Below are 18824 nucleotides of genomic sequence, written 5' to 3'. Positions count from 1 at the left end.
GGTTTTTCAACTCCATTTCAGCCTAACACCACCCTGGCCAACCCTAAACCAGGAGTCTTTGTGTTCATGGAGCTGGGGTTTAACCCCAAGCCACTCTTTGGCCTTTTCACCCACAGCTAGAAGTCCAGCCTGGTGCTTCAATAACATGCTCGATGCAGACAAGAGGAATTTTCTGACTTTCCATGCTTTGTGCCATGGCACTGTGGTCTGCAGCTGGCACAGGGTCTACACTCAACTATCATTCCTGCTCGAATAAAACTATAGTGGGAAAACCTCTTTTTTTAATGCTAACTTTGTGAAACTGCCATGTCACTGCTGTGCCAAACACACTGGCCTGCGGAAATAATAGGAAATTTCCTGGGGGATTCCCACAGCTCTCCCCTCTCTCGCCCCTGGTGTCCTTCCTGTTCGGCTGGGTGACTTTGGATCTCTCCCATGTGCATGGTCCTGGAGTACCATCACCTAATTGTTTGTGCCCAGAGAGCCTTTGGCAGGCACCTGGGCACGGGGTCAGGCTGTGGTGGGGATGTCCTTTCCCCCATTTTAAGGAGTTAATTCCTTTCCAAGTGAGAAGTGGATCAGCCAAGTGAGCAGGTACAACACCAAAAGCCCTTTTATGCTCTGCAAATCTGGAATGAGGACAACCCAGGGCGCTGCTGACCTCACGAACTAACAATGCCAGGCTTTGTCAAGTGCCACATCCGCCTTCTGACAGTTCTGCTTTGACTCACTGTCCATGGAGCTCCTCCTCTGTGCATTTCTGTGGATGGTCAAGGCATTTTTTAAATGCCAGCAATGTATCTCGCACAGCAGCCCCGGGCTGTCAGTGCAAAAGGAATTTCCATGCACTCACTCCACAGCAGAGCTCTGGAAGAGATGCTCAGAGATTTGTCCAAGTGGCGGTTGGGTTTGAATCACGGGGAAAAGCATGTGCAGAATTCGGGGGTGTGACTGCAGGGCGCATGCTCCGCTGCTGCTGAGATAATTTATTCTTCAGCTACAGGAAAAATGTAATTGCCTTGCAGGAAGGCACAGGACTTGCATGTAGAGGTAAAAAACCTTAGTTAGGGGCCAACTAGGACTTTTGATTTATAGCTCATTACTGCATTCTCATGATTACGCTGTTTCTACAGAACTTGGATTTTTTACATTAACAAAGATGTTTTGGAGTCACTTCTGTTCCCAAGGGCTTTGCAAATCATGAAGTGCAAATATTTCACTTCTGAATCTCACCTCTTAAAATGTGCCACATTTCAATAGAACCCCAGATGGAATTAGACAGCATTTCTGAATCCTTCAGGCCAGACTTGGATCTTTACATCTTTCAATGGCTCTCTCCCTGCACCATCTGTCTTCAGATGAGACACTTGCTGGTCTATTTAACCTCATTGATAAGACATTGGGTGTTTAAGAAGCTTGCTTTAAAGCTCAGCAAATTTACTGGGAAGGGTTCCATTAACAAAAAAGACCCTCAGCTCTAGCCTTAGGATGATACAGATGCTTCTATTGCAGACTGTACATCTTATAAGCAGGGGGAAGATAACACAACACTGCATGGCCTGTCACTTAATGCTCTGACACCAGCAAGTGCTGCTTTTCCTCAGGTGAGAGGCTGACCCAAGTTCACTGCATATCCTGGGGTGCTGCCATCAGCAGCAGGCTGAATAGTTGAAAAATTCCCCGTAATCAGAAACTAAACAGGTGCTAAAGAAGTCCCAGATCAGAGCTACAGCTTAAAAGGAAAAGATAAATGAATGAACAGAGACCAGAAGCTTGCAGTGTCATAAGCCACAGCTTTTATTGTCTTTCATGAGTAATTGGAGATTAAAGCAAGAAAGAAGAACATGATATATCAACAGCATTAAGCATACTACACACCAAGAGGAAGAACTAACAGCAGGACTAACGCTTACAAAGGAAAATCACACTGATCAGCGTGTAGAAACTCCAAAGCACGTTACAGGCATTTGGTGATTAAAGGAAAGTAAAGAAAAAGAGAGATCTGCAGTCTAGCAGAGGAGGAAGAGCACTTAGGGCCATATCCATATCCATATCTATTTCCAAGGTGGAGCGAGCCAGGTAGGAAGCAGCAGGCATTTCTGCAGCAGAGGAGGTGAGCGCAGCCCTGCCTCCCTTGTGCCCAGGGATTTAGTTGCCACAGCAGCCACCACCACTGCCACCGCAGCAGCCTCTGTTGTTCATGGTGTAGCAGCAGGTCTGCATGGGCATGCAGCAGGTCATGGGGCAGCAGCACTGCGAGGGGTAGCAGCACGGCGTCTTGCAGCACTTCGGGCTGCTGTAGCAGCAGACGGTGTAGTTATTTCCACCGCAGCATCCACCGCAACCTCCGTTGGGCATGTTGTTGGTAGTGTAGGCAAAGCTGGAAAGCAACAAAAAGAGTCAGGCTGTGACCAGGAGCAGGATATTTGGAAATGCGAAATCATTCAGTGCTCTGCTTATGCTAAACTCAGAGATTCTAGGAGCTGAAACCCACTGTTATCTTTATTTATTTATTTTTTTTTAGTAAATCTTGCTTATAACTCCTGTCTTTTTGCTGCCATGTAGATGCTCACCTGCTTGCACCAGAGCATCCCTAGTACATTAGCAGTGCTACCAACACGGTGCAGACAGTCCTGGGCCAGAAACACTCTCAGACCCTTTGCTCTGCATGGCCCTGCTGGTACACCTGCAGCCTCTCCATCCTACAGCTTTGAATTTTTCCCCATAATTCCCAGTACACTCTTCATAAAGCCCAGCTATAGCCAAAGACCCAGTCCAGAGACCCATCTATATTTGCTATTGCTATAAGATATCCATAGTGTTTTCCTTTAGCGAAGAGGAAGGAAGATCGAGATGTTCTCACTTACCCTGTTGAACAGTGAGGAGAAGTGAAGGGAAGAGAAGATGAACGAATGAAGTGAGCTGGGCCTGGAGACCTTTTATAGTCCTGGGCACCATCCTCCTGGAAATGAGACAGCCGTTGACCATTCAGACTTCCCTGTTTACTAACACAGACCCATACTTTTTAGCTATACGTGTCTTCTGCTATTTACTCTTTGCCTTATTATTTGTGATCACTACCTTTGTTTTGCCTCATAACTATTTAGCCTGCAGATAATCATGAGGGCTCCTATGAATACTAATGAATTTGTCCTCTCTGCAGCCTTGCATGGGAGCTAAAAAATGCATCCTTGCATCCGTTTGACGAATGCAGATGGTGACGGCCAGAGATGCTAAGGGACTTACTCAGCAGCGGCTAGTGCTGAATCAGTGTAAGAGCCCAAAAGAAGCCCCCAGGTCATGTCTTTTGGGCACATGATGGGTTGCTTCACCGGACTGGTGTTTGAGAGAAATATTTGGCAGATGTCATGAAAATAGGTATGCTTGTTACTGGTCACAGGACGTGCATGTGAGGAGGGAGCGAGAAGACCACGTGCGCGGGACATGTCAGGAGTCATGCCAGTTCCTGGGTCTGTCACCCGCACATGACTCTGCACAAGATCATCGTTCCCTCCTGCATGCCGAGAGCATCTTGGTGTTGTCCTTTGGCTTGCCCAAGCTTCTGCAAATCCTCCAGCCTGCAGGTTCAGGTTTGCATGTGGGCATTACCAACACAGGCTGGACAAGAGTCCTTCAGTTCCTGCTGTGCTTTGCCAGTTCTGCTTCCCTAGGAACATTTTCTAAGACTCTAAAGCGAATTGGCCTCACTTCAGAATATTTTGCATTTTAATTAAAAAGTCAAGGGACTGCCTGTGCAAATGGTAATGCAGCGAGGCATGGCTCTGGGGCCAGGTGTAATGCATAATAGCCTCAGGAAGTCCAGTAAGGCCAAGTGCATGCTCCTGCACCCAGTGGGGGTAATCTGACTGGGTGGTGGATGGATTGAGAGCAGCCCCATTGGAACAGCAGATTGGAACAGCAGGGCGAGGTAGGGGATTGTCCCCCTCTGCCCCGCTCTCATGAGCCCCCCCTGCAGCACCATGTCCAGCTCTGGATCCCCAGCATGATGCGGGTGTGGGGCTGTTGGAACACAGCCAGAGGAGGCCATGAGGCTGCTCGGGGGCTGCAGCACCTCTGCTGTGGGGCCAGGCTGGGAGCTGGGGGAGTTGGCCTGGAGAAGGCTCCAGGGAGACCCCACTGCAGCCTTTCCATACACAAAGGGGGTTATGAGAATGAGGGGGATACACTTTCTACTGGTGCCTGGAGTGATGGGACAAGGGGCAGTGGTTTTTAAGTGAAAGGGTGCAAGTTTGGCTTAGGTATTAGCAAGAAATCCTTCACAATGAAGGCGGTGAGATCCCATTGTGCAGGCTGCCCATACAGGTTGTAGATGCCCTGGCAATGGGAGTGTTCAAATCTGGACTGGATGGGGCTTCCACAGCCCAATCTACAGGAAGGTCTCTGCCAGCGGCAGTGTGGTTGGACTAGGTGATCTTTAAAGGTCCCTTCCAACCCAAACCTTTCATGATTCTGTCATTTCAAGACAAAATGTCCCTCCCCCCTCCTTCCCTTGCATCTGGCTAAAATGCCCTTGTGTGCTGGAGCCCTGGCACTGATCTGCCCCAGCTCTTCTCCAGCTCCTTGGTCCTCACAGGGGTCATGGAGCTACATGGAAGGCAGAGACTCAGAAGCGATGTAGGAAGGGATGTTGCTCAGGTGGAATCATTTTCTGGGAGGGAGAGAGGGAGGCAGGAAGGTCAAGGTAGGCAGAACCATGGAACAGGGTGAATAAATGCTTATTTAACACCGGCCATGGCCTCCCATGCACTTTGCTGTGGGGCTGAATGCTGGCAGGAACACAGGGTATTTGGGAGGAATTTTTTACACGGCTGAAAATTGCAGCTCTCGTCTGAAGGCTTGGGAACATTACCCTGAGAGGAGCGCTGCCTAATGAGAGGATGGTGGAGCCTGCCTGGTGAGTTCCCTGCTGCTGCCCAACATCCTCCAGCATCCCCAGGGCATTCTGGAGCTGGTTGCTTCTGGCTGAGCTGCTGCCAGCCCCAAGGATGCTAGCAGGGACCCTGGTTTGCTTTCTGCACAGCGCAAAGAAACAGGCTGTGGTTTTAGTGCTGTTTCACCCCTGCAATAAATCCAGCCAGCTCCTTTCCATGCTTTCCTGAATGAGAGTAATTCCTTGAGCAAAACACTGGAGAAGTAACTTGTAATTGCAAGTCCTCCAGCCAGGGTAGAAGAATATGCATGGCATTTCCTCTCCAGCAGATCCCCTCTGAGGAGGCATACATTGCCTGCCCATGAGAACTGACTAATTTACAGGGAACTAGTGGAGCAAAAGAAAAGGGGCACATTTCACTTGTGCCTTCAGCAGGGAAGTTCTCATTTGCAAATCCTGCAGCTGCAAGAAGGGAGGATCTAGGTGGGCACTTCCCATCCGTGTCAGCAATGTCCAGCCATGCGGGTAAACTGGATACTCATGGACTTTGGTGAGTGGGCTGCAGATCCTAATGCAGTGAAGGGACTGACATGGGGTGGAAACAGAACCGGTAAAAGGCATTAGACGCAGACTGAGGACTGTAGCACGTCTTGCATGCTGTGTTTTAATAAAATTCTTACTGATCCAGCCACTGCTTGAAGATGGTAGAGGCTTCTCACCATTTCTTCTGACCACTCAGCTCCCAATCTGGCAACCCAGACATTTTAGCAAAGGCAAGGCCTCCTTCTCATAAATGTTAAACTGCTTATAGGAACTCCCTATAGGTACTTAATTAGACCTATAGGTGGTTTAAATACATGGAGTTTTCCAAGTTGTGATGTGCCTGTGCCAGTGTTCCAGAAGAAATTCACATCCTTGTAAGTTTATGTATTATTTTCATCCTATTTCTTTGTAGTTTTACAGTGAGAGTAGAAATGCTGATTGCACAGGTGCCAGACACCCAGCTTATATTAGAATAGACTCATGCATAAGCTCAGAGCTGCATCAGGGATGCAATGATTCTCTTTATGTGGTCAAAGCCCCCTTAGTCAACACCTTCTAGAGAGTAGTATGCCATTGCCAGAAGAAAATGCAAAGAGAATGTGGTAGATGTGGTGATACACTCCAGGTGCACCAGCTAGTAAACAGATAACCACCAGAAGTTTTGCAGTGTCATGAACTACAGGTTTTATTTTATTTTTTCAGGCAGACTGAAGCAAAACAGTGATGAAAACAACATCCCACACACCAAGAGGAAGAACTAACAGCAGGACTAACGCTTACAAAGGAAAATCACACTGATCAGTGCGTAGAAACTTCAAAGCACGTTACAGCCATTTGGTGATTAAAGGCAAGTAAAGAAAAGGAGAGATCTGCAGTCTCCAAGCAGAGGAGGAAGAGCATTTAGGGCCATATCCATATCCACATCCATATCCATATCCAAGGTGGAGTGAGCCAGGTGGGAAGCAGCAGGCAGTGCCACAGCAGAGGAGGAGAGCGCAGCCCTGCCTCCCTCGTGCCCAGGGATTTAGTTGCCACAGCAGCCACCACCACTGCCACCGCAGCAGCCTCCATTGTTCATGGTGTAGCAGCAGGTCTGCATGGGCATGCAGCAGGTCATGGGGCAGCAGCACTGCGAGGGGTAGCAGCACGGCGTCTTGCAGCACTTCCGACTGCTGTAGCAGCAGACGGAGTAGTTATTTCCACCACAGCATCCACAACCTCCGTTGGGCATGTTGTTGGTAGTGTAGGCAAAGCTGGAAAGCAACAGAAAGAGTTTCTTTTTCTCTGCCCGAATTTCACCACTGATTAAACCTTGCTTATCCCCAGGTTTATCCCATACTGGATGGATGGTGTAGTCCTTTCTGTCCAGAATCCCAAGATAGCCTGTCCCTGAGATCTCCACATTCTGGCTTTGGCCAGCAGTGTAATTGGCATAGTGGCCAACACTGGTTCCATCAGAAAGAAGCCACCCAGATGGATCCCCAAACCAATCCCTCCAAATTGGCCCCAAACAAGACAGTGTAGGAAATCATGGACGACTTCCTACAAAGCACACAGAAATACAGTAGAGTGCAAAAGAGAAGGCAAACAATAAACTCCAACTTACCCTGTTGACCAGTGAGGACAAGTGAGAGGAACACAAGGAGTGAATGAAGAGCTCTGTGATGGGCAGCCTTTTATATGGTTCAAAACCACCACCCCCCTGGAAATGAGGCATTTTTCAGCAATTCTGACTTCACTGTTTACCACCCAGTATATGCCTTTCACGTGTCTTCCGGTACTTAATCTTTACCTCTTTCTGTTTGCTCACCACCTCAATTCTGCACCATAATTAGTTGTACATATGAACAACAGGTGCAAATTTTCTAATGAATTTACATTAATGGGAATTGGAGGTAGCTATAAAGTATTCCCATCCACTTCCTAAGGAATGACCTTGAGACACAGAAGCACCTAACAATTTGCCCGGGGGAGGTGGGTGCTGAAGCAGTGGGAGAACTGTGTCTGGAAGTAGGAAATGTCATCGCTCACGTGTCCCCTCTGAGCTTGGCTGTGATTCTGGGGGCCAGTGGAAACTATTGGTAAATGTGAATCATTTTTTCCTGCCTCTGAGAGGTGGCTGTGTGTCCAAGTTGACTGAAAAAATTATCTTTTTTTCAGACTTGTGCTTAGGTCTCTCACCATGGTGCTTTGTCCTCACACCTCCACTTTTTATTTCTTGCATAGTATTAAAGATTTTTTTTTTCATTTTCACTCATAAAGGGCTCTACCGAGTCTATATTAAGCAGCTTTCAAAGCCACAGTGCACGCATTTTAGCTTTCCTCTGTGTTGTTTCTGTATACTTCATTTTCTGAGATTATTTCTAAGGCCTGTGAGACTGAGATAACTTGTCTTTCATGATATTTATGCTGATTAAATTTGAGGGTTTCATACTAAGAATTTGATTCTACATCCTTGTTTGCAAGTATGATATTCAACTCCCCTGTACCCCTGATGCTCACCTGGTATCTCACAGGTGCTCTGGGCTCAGGCATCTATCAGCACCTTTTCAGCGATTGCCTCTAGCTGTTATGGATGCAACGAGCTAAGGCCAAGGCTGCTGTGCATGCAGAGTTCTGCCAAACAGTCAGGAGGGGACAGATAAGATGGGCAGAATGTGGCCACAGCGTGTCTGCAGACGACAAAACTGGGGGAATTGGCAGATACACCAGAGGATCATGCTGCCATCCAGAGGGACCTGGACAGGGTGGAGAAACGGGCTGGCAGGAACCTCACGAAGTTCAATAAGAAGTGCAAAGTCCTGACCCTGGGGAAGATCAGCCCCAGCACCAGGACATGCTGGGGGCGCCTAGCTGGGAAGTGGCCTGGAAGAAAGGCCCTGGGGCGAACACAAGCCAGCAGCGTGCCCTTGGGCAAAGAAGGCTGATGGTGTCCTGGGCTGTGTTAGGCCCCACATTGCAGCAGGTCGAGGCAGGGGATCCTGTTCCTCTGCTCAGCACTGTTGAGGCTGCAGCAGGAGTGCTGGGACGCCAGTCCAGGAGAGGCTTGGGGAGAGTCCCATGGAAAGGCCTGGGCCTACTGGGGAGAGTACCATGAAGGCCACCATGGTGCTGAAGGGCCTGGAGCCCCTCTGCTGGGAAAGGCTGAAAGCTGGGGCTGATCAGCCTGGAGGAGAAGACGCTCAGGGGGATCCCATCCATGTCCGTGCCAGGGCCAGGCTCCTGCCAGTGCTGCCCAAGGCCCAGACAAGAGGCCCTGGGCACAACCTGGAGCACAGGTTTTGTTCGAGCACCAAGAAACAATTCTGTACTGATTGGGGACTGAACATGGGTTGCCCAGAGAGGCTGTGGAGTCTCCTCCTTGGAGATCTTCAAAAGCTTCTGCACATAGTCCTGAGCAGCCTGCTCTGGGTGCCCCTGCTTGAGCAGGGGTTGGACCAGATGGACCCAGAGGTCTCTTCCCACCTAGACAATTCCCTGATTTTGTGATTGTGTTGGAATGAATGAAGATGTTATGAAACAGGCTTGAGGATGAGCAATAGAGCTGTGGTCACGTGCAGAGTCAGGACAGCTCCATGTGAAAAGAAGCTGCAGATAGTTTTCATATGAGGAGAGGGAATAACAATGTAAGATTGGAGTCCCAAGATGCTGAGGCAGCACCTCAAAGGCTGCCGTCATGTTCAGCAGACTCTGAATGTGTGGCTGGAGTGACAGCAGGAGATCCATGCTGGCTGGGACATGTAGTTTCTTCCCAAGCTGCAAACATGATCTATGACGTTGGGTGTCCCTGCCGGAATTGTCCCCCGGGGACCATTGGTCACACAATAACATGCAGATACCTGCCTGCGGGAGGTAATACCCCATTGTGGAAACCCTCAAACATGCCATCAACTGAATAAATCATTCATTGCCTTTTTATCGGCCATTATTGCTGTCATGTTGGCCAAGATGATCCCTGTATAGAAATGGATGTGAACCCTGCAGGACTGTTGCTAAACAGGGTTTTATACAGGTATTGAGGAGACACTGGGATTTAATGCTTATTTGGTCAGAAATACCTTCTACACTAAATCCCTGTTACATACCATGCCATGTCTTTGTAAACTTCCATGGTGGTTATGTGAGTTTGGGAGTGGCAGCACCTTTGTGAACTGGGAGGAATCTGTGATGGCAACTTTTCCAGCATGTGCTAAAATTAATATTCACAAGATTTTCTTAACAGAATGCACTTCTGATATGGTATTCTATAGTATGGTATAGGATATCCTTCTGCCAGTGTATTGGAAATGATTTATCTCTTAATCAAAAACTCCTGAAGACTTGAATAATCTTTTCAGGAGAGTCTAAGGTGGTAAAGATTATTCTAATGCAAACTTGTGTATACCTTCATAGTGTATACTATGAAGGTTTGGTTGAGAGAAGCACTCAAGACAGTGCTCAAGGCATTTTTCTGAGACGTGCAATTCAGAGCTGTGTCCTGAATTTTAATAGTAAAGGAAGTCCCAGCCAGGTAGAGAAGGCATTGTTGACTCATGTGTGTGCTATTTGAGGAATGGAGCTTTTAAGTTCTGTGCTAGCACTTGGGTTTCATTCCAGTGCTTGTAATCCAGGAATGCCACATAGGAAAATCTTTGCTAATATAAAACTAATCCACCAATTAAAGGTGCTCTCTAAATTTTGTTTTCAAAGGTGTTAGTGGAAGAAGATGCTGTCTCCTGTTCAGTGAGTAGTGAATTCCTCTCAGTACCTATCAAAATGTCCATTAAAACATCAGGGATGGGGTGGTGTGTTTTCAATGTTGGAATTATGCATACTTTTTTCAGTCCTTTGAGTTTTATTTACCTTAACCACTTAGTTTTATAGTCAAAATTGAGCTGAGTATCTGAGGCAGAGGTGCAGTAAGTGCAAGAAGGTATCACACCGCTCTGTTCTCTTTAGAAATGGCATAATTCATGCCAACAGGAAGCAAAGCTGAGCGGTTATTTGTTTTCTAAATGTTCTTCCCCTCTATGGGAGCATATTTGTAACCCTTGGGAGTCTGATGATGATGTAGAAAATGGCACCAGAACAAGGACCCGTTCTAGGCAAAGTGATGTAAGAACAACCAAACAAGGTATTTTGTGTTTTGCTTAATGCCAAGTTTTATTGTCTACAAGTCAAGAGAGAAAATGAAGAATGATGACATTGACAGCAAAAGTATCCCATGTCCCATATACCAAGAAGAGAACTAGCAGCCACAATAATATGTAAGATCTCTTTGCCTTGCACCGTGGGTGACATATTCAAGTGCATTGCAGATCTTCGATACTTAAAGGAAAGAAGAAAGAAGAAAACCAGAAGAAAATTGCTAGGCAGTTACTCCGTCATCATGTGAAACAGAAGTGAACGACGGTCAGGTTTTCATCCCCTTGTGCCTGTTCTTGTTGCGCACCAGAGATGGGAGCCAGCAGACTGCTTTTCCTACCCGGAGTTGGCTCAGCAGCACTTCTTGATTGTGGTGCAGCACTGCTGGATGGGAATGCAATACTTTCTCATGGGGGAGCAGTAATTCACAGGGCTGCAGCACACCACAACAGGCTTCTTCTTCACCACGTAGGAGCAGCAAGACAGACATCCAGAGCAGCAGCAGGGGCGGCAGCCACAGCAGCAAGTCCGCACGCATTGCTGGCCACAGCAGCAGCAGCAGGGCTTCTGGCAAGGGTCACAGCAGGACTGCTGGCAAGGGTCACAGCAGGGCTTCTGGCACGGGTCACAGCAGGGCTTCTGGCAAGGGTCACAGCAAGACTGCTGGCAAGGATCACAGCAAGACTGCTGGCATGGGTCACAGCAGGGCTTCTGGCAAGGGTCACAGCAGGACTGCTGGCATGGGTCACAGCAAGACTGCTGGCATGGGTCACAGCAGGGCTTCTGGCACGGGTCACAGCAGGACTGCTGGCAAGGGTCACAGCAGGGCTTCTGGCAAGGGTCACAGCAAGACTGCTGGCATGGGTCACAGCAGGGCTTCTGGCAAGGGTCACAGCAGATGGACTGCTGGCATGGGTCACAGCAGGGCTTCTGGCATGGGTCACAGCAGATGGACTGCTGGCATGGGTCACAGCAGGGCTTCTGGCAAGGGTCACAGCAGATGGACTGCTGGCATGGGTCACAGCAGGGCTTCTGGCATGGGTCACAGCAAGACTGCTGGCACGGGTCACAGCAGGGCTTCTGGCATGGGTCACAGCAAGACTGCTGGCATGGGTCACAGCAGGACTGCTGGCATGGGTCACAGCAGCAGGACTGCTGGCATGGGCTGCAGCAGACAGTCTTCTGGCATGGGTCACAGCAGACGGTCTTCTGGCAGGGACTGCAGCACACCGTTTTGCTCTTCACAACAGAGCAGCATCCAGTAGAGCAACATCCACTTTGGCACATGTTGTTTGTAGTGTAGTCCAAGCTGGAGGGAGCGAGGATCTGAAATACAGTTTACATATGGATACAATCCATCTTTACAAGTTTATACATGTGTTTTATTTTGGCGTACAAATGCTGCTGTCTAGCCTCATGGGTGATAGCCATACCACACTTCACTTCCTATTTAATTGTATTGAGTTGCCCAAAAAAGACCTTTATAGAAATTGAGCTATCTGGCGCTATCCCAGTGATATTTCTGCATCTTTTGAACTATCCTGGGTGTTACCTTCCCTGTGCTGATCATTGAACATCACCTGCTGAATTCTCATCCCAAGAAGCCTGTTTTCCACTCCCAAGGCCTGAGCTCCCTCCATCAACTGTCTTTTGCAGTAAGCAATAGACCAACAGACTTGGAAAGTCTGGATTTCAGACGGAGTTGTAGAGCAGATACAAAAGCACATTTACATCCATTGCTTGACCAAAGCCAAATGAGAACCGTTGTCAGCAAAGAACACTAGGTAACACTTACCTTGCTAACTGAGTGGTTCAGTTGAGTGAGGAGCAAAGGGACGGGGAGACCTTTTATTTAGCTCAACATGGCCCTGACGGAAATGAGGTACCCCAAAGCAATTCGTGATTTACCCACTAAGCCTATACTTATTTGTTGAATGTGCCTTCATCTATTTAGTCTTTGCCTCATTATTTTTGACCAACCCTCAATTTTGTATTATTATCAATTTGTTCAGTAAATTTTTTACAATTTTTTAATGTCAAATTAATTCTTGTGTGATGCTTATGAACTGCTTAAAACGTATGTTTCTGCTCATTTTGCATATGGTAATGCTGTTACACCAAGTGGCTAGGAGGCTAGTTCAGAGCTAGCGAGTGCTAAATTAACATACAAATCATAATTCAGATTGAGGAGCATTGGATTCCAGAGGTACGCAAAGGCCTTTTGGACGTCAGTCGCTCCTTGGTATGTCTTTTTTACATAGAATTCCAGCATGTATAATTCCATGGCCCCGTGCTTTGTTTATGAGTGCAGAAATGGTAAGGCCTCATGGCTTTCTTTGAGGTCTCTGGTCATTAGAAGAGCAAATACAGAACAGAAAGCTCTTGACATCTCCTCCCTTGATCAGGGTAAACAGAAAGCTCTTGACATCTCCTCCCTTGATCAGGATACGGGAAAATGCATGCCTTGGTCTTACCAATATCAGAAATTTTAGATGAAAGAACTCTGCAAATTCATCATGGAAATCTGAAATAGAGTTTGGATCAAATCAGAGTTTTACAATTCCTTTTGGACATCTTTACATAAAAGCAAAACACAAAAGTTTCTTGGAAGTTTTACATGCTTAGCATATGCTTAGCATGACTTGATCTGCAAAATTCCTACTCCATTTCTACTCCAAGTTCTAGTATGCCCTCGAGTAATGAAATATCCACCTACGGATGTTATTTTTGGAGTAGCTCTATGCTCAGTTCTCAGTCACCCATTGGCAGTCATTAGTGCTGATGTTAATGATCATGTTGCAATTATTCATTAATGATGTTAATATTTATTTTGCTTGAAAGCCTGAAGACATCACATGATGCACTGAGCATCTTTAAGATTTCAAATTTAACTACATCTTTTGAAAAAAATGTCTCTGGTCAGAGGGAATTCGTGGGACCCAGGCCCATGACTGACGTGGTTGAGTGCTTTGTTTCTGAGATCACCCTGGGGCAAACGTCTGCTCATGCCACCGTGGGTCTGTGCATCTGAAGGACCCTGGACCACCCTTCCCTACAGCTCCACTGGAGATATACTGATTTCTGCCAAGACGAAGGTGAGAAGAATCAGGCTTTTTTGTGTTCTCTGAAACTTCCCTGAACACAGTGAAATCCAGAATCACAGATGCTGAGATCAGAAGAGGTCTTCTGATCATTTTGACTTCTGGTGGCATGAAGCACATTTCTACTCAATTTCCGTCAGGTAGCTGCTGATTTTGTTTGGCTAGATCCCAGCTTTTAGAAAGCTACCCAGTTTTGCTTTGAAGAATTCAAAGGACCATGAAGTCTCCATTTCTCTAGGCAAGCTCTTCCCAAGGTCAATGTTCCTGTCCGCTAAAACACAGGCTTCATCTCCTATTGAATTTGTCTAGCTTTATGGTAATGACTCGGTTAGGCTTGGTTGTGGCCACACATTATCATCTAATTGGTGATACAATCAGATAATGACAGGACAAGGGGGAATGGTTTTAAACTAAAAGAAGGGAGATTTAGATTAGAGATTAGGAGGAAAGTATTCACTCGGAGGGTGGTGAGGCACTGGAACAGGCTGCCCAGAGAGGTTGTGGATGCCCCATCCCTGGAGGTGTTCAAGACCAGGTTAGATGAGGCACTGGGTGATCTGATCTAGTGGGTGGTATCCCTGCCCATGGCAGGGGGTAGGAACTGGATGATCTTTGAGGTCCCTTCCAACCCAAGCCATTCTATAATTTAATTCTATGATACAGATTGACAACAGCTGAGTCTGTGCATCTCAGCTGACAATAAGGAGGCTGATGGCAACCAGAGGAGATGGCCAGGAGGGGATTTCTGAGAAATGAGAGGGGGCCCCAGCATTGAAATGTGGGAGACTAAGCAGTGAGATAAAAGAAGAGATGTTGGTTGAAGTGAGGCAGTTTTCTACGTGTCTTTGTATGGATCCAGTGCAGGGCTTCATCCGTTGACCTGCTAGGTTGGAAAATGCACTGTTGCTTTTAGAGCTGGATGTGCATATCAGAGATGGCTAAAGCCATGTGAGACAGTCAGATTGGCTGCCTGGTGACCTGTAACCAATCTTACAAGAGGAATTTTACAAAGGAAAAATTGTGATTAGATTAAAAAAAAATTAAAAAAAAATCTCGCTTATATTTCAGGCTGAGTGAATGAACACAGAAGGCTCAGAAAGATGCCCAGAGTAAGAAAGTATTGTTTATTTTGTTTAGAGAATTACAAATGCGGTGAAGCAATCCTTGCCATGAACCAGCTAACACAAATTCCTCCTCATTAAACCTTAGGGGTTTTCTAATGGTTTATCCTGCTTGTGGAAATCTGCTATTATGTTATTTGACACAGTGGAGCAGAAATGTTCCTCTAAGCTACCTAAAGCATTAGGTATGGAGAACTTCATTTCTGAGATTTTATGGTCTCTGATTTTTTTACAAGTATTCTAGTGAAGTAAAACTTCCATAAAGGCTTCGATCCATGCTGTTGCAGCTGGTGAATCTTTCCAGGGCTGACAAAAACTTCATTTGTTTCCTTATTTCTGCAATTTCTCATCCTGAAGCTAGTGGGAACTTCAAGCTCAAGCGCAGCAGTAAGCATAACCAGCTCAGAGGCTTCGTGCCTTTTGTGGGACTAAAGGAAAGGAAATATGCTGTGATTAGTCACAGAATAGAAACTGCAAGGCCTGGGGCAGGAAAGGAAAGTGAACATACGTATACTTGAAGGCAAAACTACTCCTGTGCACTGGAAGCTTTATTGATCTGAAGCCCAATTGGAGAGAGGTGAGAAACGAATAGGGAAAAGAGTTTTTAATGTAGTTCCCAATAGTTGCATGAAAATGACCCATCTTGTAGTAAAGGCAACAACAACTTAGGTGTGTAATTAATTGTCCTTTGTCTCCCGTTTGCAACTTTTCCTCTTTAATAGGCTGTTCCTCTATAATGACGAATTTCTCTGTAACTTATAAATAACTAATTCCAATTACTTACGTACCAACTGGTTATTTACTAGGGAATTCCAGTGCCCAGCTCATCCAGCCTATTTCCCATGCCTGCCCTAGGATGGATGAATCATGCTTGGGAAACCTTTGCTCGTTTTACACCATAGAAAATGTTTAATTAAGGGTGTTCCGAGGCACGTTAAGGTCCCTGCAGGATTTGCTTTGTTTTGTTTCCAGATATAGCAGCAGATCCCATCTAGAGTGAAAACATGAATGTGCAGGCAAGGCCCCCAGCTGTAACTCTTAAACCCTCATTACATATGCTGAGCTCAGTGCAAGTAGTCAGTTTTCACCAAGAATTAAACCAATGTGTTTCTTCCAGCCCTCTGCCTGTGGTGCCGCAGGCATTTCCCTCGACTTTTGTGTTTCCTTAACATTCATCCTACTTAGGCTGATTTCACCAGTGATTAAAATATGGATGAAAAGTCACAAAGCAAAAGAGATGCCATAAGAAAACAGATATGGTGGAGTGATGACTGAAAACACCCAGAACTGTTGAAATGCAAATTTTATTTTCTTGCTGAAGATTGAAGGAGCAAACCATGAAGGAAAATCCCGGCAGAAAACATTGTGATTTACATTGGCTGAAAGAACTTAAACAGCTCTAGGATAATTAAAACAAGATGTTAGTCCCAATTTTGCATGACCCTCCAACTGTTTTAAAAGCATTGGATTGCAGAGAAGTGATACGGCTGGTGAGTGATGAAAACTGGAGACGAATTCAATGCCTTGAGCAAGGAGGCATCCAGTGGTTGTGGTGGTGGACGCGTGTCTGGATCCTGCTCCTAGTACCTGGGGTACGTTGGCGGCAGCTTGCAGATGTTCTTGGTGTACTGGGGGCAGTAGGGCTGCACAGGGGGGCAGTAGCGCTGCACAGGGGGGCAGTAGGTCTGCACGGGGGGGCAGTAGCGCTGCACAGGGGGACAGCACGGCGTCACGCAGGGGAACTGGGGCACGGGTTCCCTCTGGAAGGTGGAATGGCAGGAGGGCCCTGAGTCATGGCAGGAGGAGCGGGAGCTGTGGCAGGAGGTCTCGCGACTGTGGCAGGATCCACGGGAGCACATCTTTCTGGGGAGTCGGCAAAGCTGTCAGGAGCGAGAGATCATCCTGGTGAGAGGAGACCCGGGCACACTTCTCACGTAGCCTCAGCCCCTCCTTTCTTTCATTATACTTTTCCCCAGCTCTCCCCTTTGCCCTCTTTCTTTCTCTCCATCTTCCCAGCCCAACCTGAACGTACCCTGAGCCCTGCCTCACCCTTGGGGCTTGCTCCGGCCCCTCCTGCATGCAGCTTAGTCCCCCAAGCCGATGCAAGGAGCCTTGCCAGCCTCTCCTGAAGACCATTTCCCATCCCAGGGCCCAGGGCCACCCGCAGGGAGCTCATGCTGCCAGAGTATCCCTTGCCATTGCCTCACTGCCCCTTTCCCTGCCCCGGCCATCCCAATCCCCACGCCTGCTGCTCCTGGAGCAACACTCGGGTGCTGGGAGATGACACCAAGCTACGTGCCCACACCCAGGAGGACACCACGGCCCCCAGTGCCAGCTTCTCCTCTACGAGCAGCAGCAGGAGGAGGAGGACGAAGAGGAGGAGGAGAACATGTCTTACCTCTGGAGCTGCAGGGAGAAGTGTCTGGATGCGACGGTGAGCGAGTGAGGAGCACTGGGCTGAGCCGCCTTTTATACAGCTCCCAAAGGTCACGTTGGGTATGAGACGCCACTGCACAAGGGCGGTGGGGTTCTTCACGCGCTCAGTGCGGCACGTGCTGGCGCTACCCTATTCTTAGTGCTTCCTCCTTGACGCATGGTGTTCTCTCCCATCTTTCAATGCTAGAGATTTCCCTAGGAGGACAGGGGAAGCGATCTCTTTCCCGTTTCCTGGAGACTGACACTAAGCTCATCGGTATTCCCTAGGGTGCCGATAGGCAGCCGGGGTTGCATCAGGAGGAGAAATGTCGTTATGGCTCAGCAATGCTGACTCCTGCAGCAGGCACACTGTTGTGTGCAAGAGACAGCTCAGGACATTAATTGAGGTGTTTTTTTTATGGCAAGTGGAAATGGGATTAGGAGGCCCTGGCTCGATGCTAGGCAGTCTGCTGGGATTTCCTTGGCTCCGTGCTGTGGCTAAAAGGACACTTTTTGTGATTCTCCACCTGCCCCTGCACTTCCCAGAGGAATGGGCTGAGCCCCTCTCCTTTCTCCCCCTCTATCAAAGGTTCGTTGGTGCTGAAGGTCAGAGAACCTGTGCAGGGTCTGTGGCCATTCAGGTTTCCTTTCTTTGCTTTTTTCTTTCCCTTCACCTGTTTCTTACCCTTTTATCACCTGACCTCATGAGCAGGAAAGTATGGAAGGCAAAGGATTCTGAGAAAGGGAGGTTTTCAGCTGAACTTTGAGGAAGGTTTTCATCCTGTCCCCATTGGCAACACGACGGGCATTAAGGCTGGATTTGTAATCCCACCTGAGTCAGCCTGTAAAGTGTAAAGCCCGGAAGGTGTCAGCTCATCCCCCTTGGGAAATGTTACCCATCCGACTAACTGGCTCCCTGCTCCCAGAACCTCTCCTCCCCTCTCTCCAGAACCCGGGTGTCCCACAGCCCAAGGAATACCTTAGGCTAGAGGCGATGCAGTGACTTGCACTGAGCTTTGTACAGTAAGGGAGGATTGCGTGAATTGCTGAGGGACATTTGGTGACTCTGCTGTGGATCCGAAACCCCAGGAGGCTGCAAGTGCCCAGGCGGTGACCCCGGTGCTTGCCCTCTGTGGGTGCCCATCCTGTGCTTAGGCTTCTCCTGGCTGGCCTCCAGGCTTCAGCCTGCAGCATCCCACTGGCATTCCCCCTTGCTCTCTCCACCTCCTCCAAGGACTTCCCCAAGTGGGGCATCCTCGTTTTACACCCGCTCACCGATGTTTCTGAGCTCTCACATTCACGTCCCGCTAAGGGAAATATGACTGTGTGGAGCTGCCATTGATGGCGTGCCGTTCTTTGAGGGGAGTACAAGAGGAAAGGGCAACGTGGAGTGATGAAATGCAGTTTTTGAGTGATGTGGGTGTTGGTACCGGCTGGGTTGCATTCAACAGGGATTGGCTGATGGTTTCTCCATCCTAAGGGATTACAAGGGTTGGATTGGTTGTACGCTAGTGCACCTGGATCTAACGTGAGGTTGACGTTCACATGCTAGGGCATTTTTCCACTCCAAAGCATACACCAGTGACAAGCAGTGGTGGCACAGGGAGGAGGAGTGCATGGCTTCTGTTT

At 47.9% G+C, this 18824-nt stretch overlaps 2 protein-coding genes and 1 long non-coding RNA gene across 3 annotated transcripts; all 3 read right to left on the bottom strand.

Annotated features, from left to right (window-relative positions):
- Window positions 1-6093: 6093 nt before the first annotated feature.
- LOC121060964 lies at window positions 6094-7588 on the bottom strand. Its single transcript, XR_005814953.1, has 2 exons — window positions 7041-7588; window positions 6094-6687 (listed from the first exon to the last, which is right to left on the bottom strand). It is a non-coding gene; the product is annotated as an uncharacterized LOC121060964 (long non-coding RNA).
- A 2968-nt stretch (window positions 7589-10556) lies between these two features.
- On the bottom strand, window positions 10557-12365 carry LOC121060963 (keratin-associated protein 5-4-like). The gene is made up of 2 exons (XM_040539164.1): window positions 12354-12365; window positions 10557-11884 (listed from the first exon to the last, which is right to left on the bottom strand). Exon 2 carries the CDS (start codon window positions 11843-11845, stop codon window positions 10910-10912), a length of 936 nt encoding a protein of 311 aa, XP_040395098.1. The 5' UTR covers window positions 11846-11884; window positions 12354-12365; the 3' UTR covers window positions 10557-10909.
- A 3703-nt stretch (window positions 12366-16068) lies between these two features.
- On the bottom strand, window positions 16069-17333 carry LOC121060962 (putative small proline-rich protein 5). Its single transcript, XM_040539163.1, has 2 exons — window positions 17179-17333; window positions 16069-16660 (listed from the first exon to the last, which is right to left on the bottom strand). The coding sequence occupies exon 2, from the start codon at window positions 16637-16639 to the stop codon at window positions 16361-16363; it is 279 nt and encodes a 92-aa protein (XP_040395097.1). The 5' UTR covers window positions 16640-16660; window positions 17179-17333; the 3' UTR covers window positions 16069-16360.
- Between the last annotated feature and the right edge of the window lie 1491 nt (window positions 17334-18824).

Source organism: Cygnus olor, chromosome 28 (genome assembly GCF_009769625.2).
Source record: "Cygnus olor isolate bCygOlo1 chromosome 28, bCygOlo1.pri.v2, whole genome shotgun sequence".
Lineage (NCBI taxonomy): Eukaryota > Metazoa > Chordata > Aves > Anseriformes > Anatidae > Cygnus > Cygnus olor.
The sequence above is the reverse complement of the archived record's forward strand: the minus strand, read 5'-3'. Positions and strand labels throughout refer to the sequence as shown.